Source organism: Acanthochromis polyacanthus, chromosome 18 (assembly GCF_021347895.1).
Source record: "Acanthochromis polyacanthus isolate Apoly-LR-REF ecotype Palm Island chromosome 18, KAUST_Apoly_ChrSc, whole genome shotgun sequence".
Taxonomy (NCBI): Eukaryota; Metazoa; Chordata; class Actinopteri; family Pomacentridae; genus Acanthochromis; species Acanthochromis polyacanthus.
The window spans coordinates 6,905,913-6,914,112 of NC_067130.1; the positions used below are offsets into that span (position 1 = coordinate 6,905,913).

Genomic DNA, 8,200 nt, shown 5'->3' on the forward strand with positions numbered 1-8,200 from the left:
TGCCACTGACTGTGCTCACCCGGCCTCTTGACCTCATCACGGGGCCTGCTGGGTACCTGCCCATCCTTTCCAGTATGAAGCAACCAAAGCCAACAGTCTAATACACCAGCACGTCCTGGAGCACAGCTGCTACCCATTTACCACTGAGCTAAAAAAGCAGCAGAGCAAGGAAGATGGACCGCAGGGTGCTGCTGCAGGGTCAAACTCTGACCCGGTACCTTCCTCTGGCCCAACAGTTCATCAGCAACACCTCATGCTAATGCGTAAACACCTCAAGCACCATTATCCATCCTGCCAAGCTTCTGTATTCATGTATGAACAAAGCAAACTGACACTTCATTGTTGTCACAATACCATGACAATAAATATGACACGCGCTCTTAAGCATAGCTAATAAGTGCAGACATGTTGCCTCTGTTTGAATTTCAGCACTTGTCCTATTGACTGATGTAAAGTGTGTTATGTTTGCTGTGAATGAAATCTAACAAACAAACAGGATCATACCCTTTTTGGGCACTGCAGGTCTCGAGCGAGGCTGATGAGCAGCTCATGAGAAATGGGGTCCACCAGGTTGAGAAAAGCTGCGTTCTTGTACAAAATGTCATTGAGCGACGTTCCCTGAAGTCCCAAATCCTGAGAGAAAATGAAAAGAGACCAAAGCGACTCCGTTAACATTTACAAAACCCAACATGTGCTGCAGGAAATCAGGGATTCATGAGATTAAAACAGCTGCATCTGAGCCGCGCGTTTAATATTCAAGTGACATTTCATGGGTAGTTTAATGAAAATAGATTGTCACTATTTATAAGTTTTGTTCATTATCCCCTTTCGTCTTGGCCTCTTATCACGCTGTGAGATGATAGGGGTTTGCCATCAGAGGTGTGTGATAACAATCAGCGCAGATGATCAGGGGTGGGGGTGGTCTGTGTGCACATGTATCCATACATATACACAGAAGAAAAAATTAAATGCAGCTGGAAAATTTTATTAAATTCCATCTTTTCATTTGAAAACAGGGGAATCAGCATTTGTTGATTCAAGACATACCAGACATCATGAAACAACCGAGCATTTACCGTATCAGAAATTACAAGACTGTAAGAAGCAATCTGCATCTGTAAGTAAATAGTTAATGTTTCTGACTTGTCAATATTGTCCTGAAAGGTTTGACAAAGTGAGAGGACAAACTTTCAGGACAAGTCTCACATCTATCTACAGTATCATGTGGGTCAACATATAATTGAGGAACCTTTGAAGTCCATGGGATATATCTTGCATATATTTTTATTAAAATAATGTTTTTTGTGTTAATAGTGATCCTGCTTTTACAAATTACATAATTATTTATCATGGAAACAATCACTTATTAATAAAAAATGAATAGATAATCACTAAAATGCCAACTAAATAACTGTCCCAATTTAATAACCACCTTCTAATTATCTAAACAATAATAAAATGAGCTTATTCAAAAATTGTTTTGTGTTCTATTTATTAGGTTGGGGTAATCATGACAGATATTTAATTTGTGCCAATATATCAACTTTTATATGGAAAATAACAAATTGTATCTGAGTCCAAGAAATCACTTTCAACCAAGTTACCCATTACAAAAACACCCGAAAGAAGTGTTAATTCCAGATCACATGACCTGCTCCGGATTTGTTTGAAGCTTTCTTATCATAAGCTATGATTATTCAGTATCGTATTTGTGAAACTTCAGATGGAAATATCAACAGCTTTCCGAGATAATAGTTACTTTTTAAAAAAAACTGCACGTTGACCCACTTTCCGTTTCTTTGCATGTTGAAATTAGAGGCTGTGTTTGAACGGCAGTATCTTAGGGACCTTTTCAAGATAAAACTTTCACTGATGTTTCTTATCATGGCATTCATTCAGAATCTGAAATATTGGATAAGAGGATCAAATAGTTATGGTTGAGTTGAAATATGAAATATGTACCATTTTTGAGCAAGAATTAGAAAACAATTGTCATCCAGTGATATTTTCTGAATCATATGTAGATTCATGTCATAATAATATAAAACAAGACCTTTAGAATAGTTTTTATTGTTAAGCACCTGGCCACAAAAAGTAGAAAATATATATTTCTGTTAACTTTCATAACTGATTGAGCAGGTGTGAAAACATTGAATTTAATTTTAATAGTTCTGAGATATTGTTGTTCAAACATGGTCTCAAGTTTCAGCGTATGAAAAAATGCACTAAAAGTGGGTCGATGGGCTAAAATCACACAAATATCTTTGTAAATAACTATAGTTTATACTATAGCAGAGCAGAAATTATCCTAAAAACTACACCAGAGAATTGTGATTTAATTTTAATTAAGTTAAACTAACAATGGTGTGTTCTTCTTTGAAATGCTACAGTTACTCTGTTTCTTCTTTTCTCATTTTCAGGTTTCTGTTCTTTCAGTTCCCACAGGACTTTCTATCATTTTCACCAAACAAATCTAAACCATCTTTTAGTTTGCAGTTAAATGCACTTCACCTCTCTGCTTTCGATCTTTAAAGTTAATAACTAAAAGACTGCGTGACGTGCAGAACAGTTTAATAAAAATAGGAACCAGGACGCATCCACGGGGCCCGATGATATTTATAACATCTTCAGACTATTTCTATTTGCAACGACAACGTAAATACGTTGAAGATGCATCTTCAGGTAATGCTCCGAGTGCTGACGTGTCATTAACACCCAGTGTTTGAGACGTAATGTTCTCAGACACATCAAATGGCCTCACCAGCGTGTGGCGTACAGCAGTCTTTTCGGGGGGAAGACACTGAAAAACACTCCTGCGCATGCATGACAGAGTGGATTAAAAAAAGTTACAACAAAACAGCAGGGAAGATGTGAAACTGAGCAGGTGAAACCAAATGATGAGCAGATGAAAGGCTGGGAGTCAGAGGAAAGAAAGTTAAGGGAAATCTCTTCTTTTTAGGCGTACAGCTGCATTATTTCTGCTTTAATCCATAACAACTTAAAAGAAGAGTTCCTCTGCTTAAACGTGCTGTTATAATGTCAACAAAACTGTTTCTCATGGCATGAAAACGCCACCGGAATGCCAGTGATGACAGTGTTTTATGTTGGGTGAAACTAGGAGCTGTGGAGCTGAGGAATAAATACTGTCAGCTCTATACGCGCTGAAAAGCTTTTCAAATAGCAGGCTGGAGGGTGAAGCTGTGTAAAACATGCTCTATATGCGCTGACAGCCCCAACACTTCGGGGCACAGTGGAAGCAAAGGGGAAAACTCCCATCAGCATTTTCTCCTCCTCCAGCTTTTGAGTTGATTTATTACAGCCGAGATCGGTGGGATTCCCTGACACCGGACTATCCTCCACCCCGCTCTGCCTTCAATAAACCTTATTAACTACAGACTGAGGGTACCACGTGTGTCCAAAAGTGGAAGCGTTTTGAAGAATATATTGTGGTTTGATGTGCATTATCATGCAGTGCAGCATCTGATTTATGCAGTTTTGTGGGGGATTCACAGCGGAAAACCAACCACGTGTTTTAAATACACAAAACGATGTGATCCCATGGATTAATTTGACAGATTCCTAATCATAAAAGCATGAAATGTTTTTGCTGTTTGTCACTGACGGGATGTCTGTGTACATGCCTGGGTGCCTTCAGATCCCACTAGAAATGTCCTTGTGAAAGCTGCATATCTAATCTGACGTCTGCCTGATCACAAAAAGTCTGAATAAGACGATGAGCTCCGAACCGCAGAGCATCATCCCACACATGCAGTTCATTAGAATCCAATTAAATATATTGCAGAGTGCGACAAATCCAGTCCCACAGTTTTCTGCCTCAGCGGAAGCAAAAATGTCACAGCTGTCAGGTGAGGGACCTCCGAACTCCAGTTTTGTTTACTTACTTTTTATCTTGGATGACTGAGGGATTAACTGTTCATTAGTGGACTGACAACATGTTGTGACCTGTTATGTAATCACATCAAAACCCAAATGATGGGGTCGAAACTGCATGTGAAGGAGTAAAGGTTAAAAGTCACAAATGTCAAGCCGCCAGCAACTACGCTACGGCAAGGGGATCTGTCAAGAAGGATGAGGTCAAGATGTTGGCTTAGTCATGTGACGGGACATACAGTATGAAGAACACTTCAGTCTTCTACAAATAACGTGTACAGAGTGAGTATACTGCGCTCAAAGGACATTTTGCTCTAAATTCAGAAATATGTCTATGCTACTTTCATGCAGTTTTCTGTTTAAATAATTCCTCACTTGAAATTATATTTCACTATCTAAAAAGTGAATCTCCAGAGTGCGCTCTGGCTTTCAAGCCAGCACTTTGTTCTATTTATGCTGCAACTACAGGCCCCAAAAATGCCCAAAATTTGAGAATTCAGTTCAGTTCCATTCAATTTTACTTATATAGCACCAATTACAGGTCAAAATGTCTCAAGACACTTTACAGAACCAATATTCCTGAAAGATTGTCCAACAGTTGGGAAATACAATTATTTACTTTGTTTAGGAGAGTTACACGAGAAGATTGACAACACTACGACACAAACATGAAGCTACATTCAGCAGCCATTTTCTTAGCATATAGCATCCAGACTAAAAAGACAGTAAAACTGCTAGCTTGGATAAAATTCGAGTATTTTTCATATCTTGCTTGTTTAGGGAGCTTTACAAGTGCTAGTAACTTCCAGATAGAGCTAAGCTACCTGTTTCCCCCATCTTCAGGCTTTACGCTAAGCTAATGTAGCTTTTATATTTAGTCTACAGTCACGAGAGTTGTATCAGTCTTCTCATTTAACTCCTGCCAAAAAACAGTGAAAAGAATGACATACTGAATGTCTTCTCAAAATGTTGACCTACTTCATTATTCTGGGTTTCTGACAAACTTTTACTTTTAAGAATATTAGCTGTATACGATGCATCTGATGCATCTCGACTTCAATGACACTATATGCCAAACCTTCATTAAAATTATCAGAGTAAATTCTGACATTTTTCTCAGAGAACATTTAAAGTCACCATACCTAAAATCATCCGTTAGTCCCTTTGCTTGTTTTTAAGCCTTTCGTCCAACGGTACACTCAACAAAACATTCATTTTTCTAGCCAAATTATGCACGGATCAGTCATGACAACAAAACCACTGACAAGTAAACACTGATCATCTCACAATGACACCTGTGACACCTGTCAAGGGCTGGGATATACTATGCAGCAAATAATAAGTCAGATCCCTAAGTTGATGTGGTCGAAATGGGAAAAATGGGAAGCGTAAGGACCTGAATGTCACTGGTGCCCAAAGGTGATTAATACACATAGCGAGGACAATCCCACAGAGGAACTACAGCACCACAAATTGCTGAAAGTCTCGATGCTGGCTGTGTGGCTGTGCAGCCTAAGACCCGTTTACACTCATGAAAGAGCCTACAGTATGCACAATGTGAGCTTATCATGGGAAACTTTGTGTCCTGGCATTCCTGTGGATGCTACTTTGACATGTACCATCCATCTAAACATTGGTTATCAACAGTCTCCTTCATCAGGATAAATCACAATGACATACTGCAAAACATGTCCAATAATTAAGGAACATGACCAAGATTTCAGAGATCCAGTGGTCTACGGTTTGTTCTGGAAAGACAAATGTGATCTATGGAAGCCCCACTTTGCAACCAACAGCTCAAAAAAACCTGCAGGGCTCTGTGGAGTCTCAACAGGTCAGAGCTGTTTTTGTGGCAGAAGGTTGATCTAAACAGTTTCAGGCAGGTGGTTTTAATATTGTGGCTAACAACCTGAGCACAGTACTGTGTTTTGTTACGGCTCATCTTGAACTTCTAAAGGTCTTCACACACAACGGAGAGCACTTTAGTGTTTTCTCCACCGCTGCACATTGGTTACTCCGTGTGCATGTTGTGGAGCGTAATTGATATGAGCATTTGCTGATTCTTTGCTTACTAATGAATATCTAGAAGATCCCAAACTAATTAACTTAATGGCCCAGGAGGCAGATCTGCGATGGAGATACGACGTGGGGGCCAGTGTTATTGGTTCCTCTTTGTAATGACTTCCTCCATGTGAAAGAAACATGTTCCAGCATCCATCATCTCAAGGTGATTATCTCCAAATCCATCCGTCCCTGAGAGGAAAAGCTGCTTTACTGCTGGAGAACAACAACAGGAGATCTACTGCCAGCTTTTTTTTTCCCGGTCCTGAAGTATTATTAGTCAGACACTTGGCTTCAGCCCCAACAACGTAGCAGTGCTCTGGCTTCACCTCACCGAGTGATGGAGAGAGTGTTCATGCTTCGTGAGCAGTTTAAATGCCGAGCTACGGAGAAAGCTTCCTCTGCTCACGACCAGCAAATCTTCATGTTGATCTTTAAAATCTTTTTTTCTTCTTTAAATATATAAGATATGAGTGACTGCAGGACTGCTTTAATAAACATGGGCACTTTGAAGTCTTAAAGGAAGCTTTGCATGAGTCACATCCCCTCCTGCTTCACACACATATGAATATGAAGCTTTACAAGGGAGATAAAAATTCATCCCACACCTCCTCTGTGCAGAGTTTCAGTCAGAGGGATACCTGCAAATCTGTCTTTAAGTCTCTTTAAGTAAGATGTCTTTTCAGTGCTTCTCATCAGCTTTGTTTCCTGCCTCAATCTGCACACATCTGTATAATTTATTCCGCGGCACCATACAGAGGGGCAGGGAGTTTTCGTGACAGGGGGGCCCTCTTGATCAAAACTGCTTTTGTCTGAACTTCAAAACTGTTCTCCTTTGATCCATGCACAGCTACCAGAAGGCAGCGGAAAGCCCAAGCTGAGCTCGGGAAAATATTTCCTTTTTTTCCTTCTCCTTTTTCTAGTTTGGATAAATCTTCACAAAGTGAGGATTAAACCAGGGAAGATGTTAATACAGGAATGTGTAGCAGGTAACAAAGGAGAACCTTAGCTTACCTAGAGTTTGGAGCTAGGCTGCTGTGAAAAAGAGACGTTGGCACAAAGCGGTGCAACAGGAGCAGATTAGAGCTATTTAACAATAACAGTGGAGCATTATTTGAGTTTGGATAAACTGACATATCATTCAGTTGATGTTCTGTTCACTACATGTCAGATTTATGAAGGACAAAACAAGTAAACTGTTGCTTTAGTTATTTTTTTTTTTTGCAGGGATCTTGTTGATCTCGTTTGAGCAGATGCTGCAACATCATGCAAAAAGTAGTTTCTCACAGTAAATATGGAAATCTGCATGGAAATGAGGTTTAACTCAGACAAAAGTCGTGCAAACTTCACTCACAGCATCATATTTCTTGCTCTAATAACAAAGTTTCAAGTGCAGAAAGAACAGCAATCTCACATTATTGTTTTAAAAAATCCTCCTCACCTTTCTCAGCAGTCTGAGCACTTCGGCTGCTTGCTCCATCCTCTGCTCCCGGAGAAGCCTTTGGATCTCCCGGACCCACGCCACCCGCCTCACATATGGGCTGTGGTTGGTTTTCCGCAGCATCCCTGGAAGCTTGTCGGACTTGAGCATCAGGGAGGTAAACAAGAAGTCTCCGCCGCCACTTCTCTCGCTGTCTCCAGGAACAGCATCGCTCCTCTGGCGTCTCCTTTTGGGCAATTTGCTCTCAAAATCAAGACTTCTCTGTCTGGTCAACTTAGAACCCATCACTCCTGAGAGGATGTGTCGGCGGTGGTGGTGGAGAGAGGGATTTTACCACACGCAGCCAAAACATCACACTGAACTTGCAGCGAGATGAGCCGAAATGAATCAAACGGTGGCTCAAAAAAAGTTTCAAGGCGGCTCGGAAGAAAACAACAATAAAAAACGCGTAAAGCATCAGCAGGATGATTCTGTGCGCCCCGGACTCGCCGTCGTCCCCCTGCCTGCATCCATCCATGCACTGCCTGAGCACTCTGGCATCCTTTGCTTTACTCAGAGCTGGTGCTGCTCTCAGCCAATCAGATCGGGATTTGCTGCACAGCGTGAGAGTCATGCAGGAGACTGTTCACAGTTTAGTTTTCTCACTTGACCCCGCATCCCAACACACCGGCTGCTTCTGTGGCAATTCAGTCAAGCACAGACAGACAGACGGACGGACAGATAGATAGATAGATGGATAGATAGCCAACAAAATATTAAAAGATCATTGGAAATTTTCTCTGCTTTTCGGCATTAAATTCTGGCCAA

General features: G+C 40.7%; 1 protein-coding gene across 1 annotated transcript in view; it reads right to left on the reverse strand.

Moving 5' to 3' along the window:
- The window catches only part of lrrc75bb (leucine rich repeat containing 75Bb), a 30,592-nt gene extending 22,629 nt beyond the window's left edge, over positions 1 to 7,963 (reverse strand). The window contains exons 1-2 of the mRNA XM_022194592.2: positions 7,394 to 7,963; positions 505 to 633 (exon numbers count right to left, since the gene is read on the reverse strand). Coding sequence (XP_022050284.1) covers positions 505 to 633; positions 7,394 to 7,678 — 414 coding nt within the window. The 5' untranslated portion in view covers positions 7,679 to 7,963. The remainder of the gene's footprint in view (positions 1 to 504; positions 634 to 7,393) is intronic.
- Between the last annotated feature and the right edge of the window lie 237 nt (positions 7,964 to 8,200).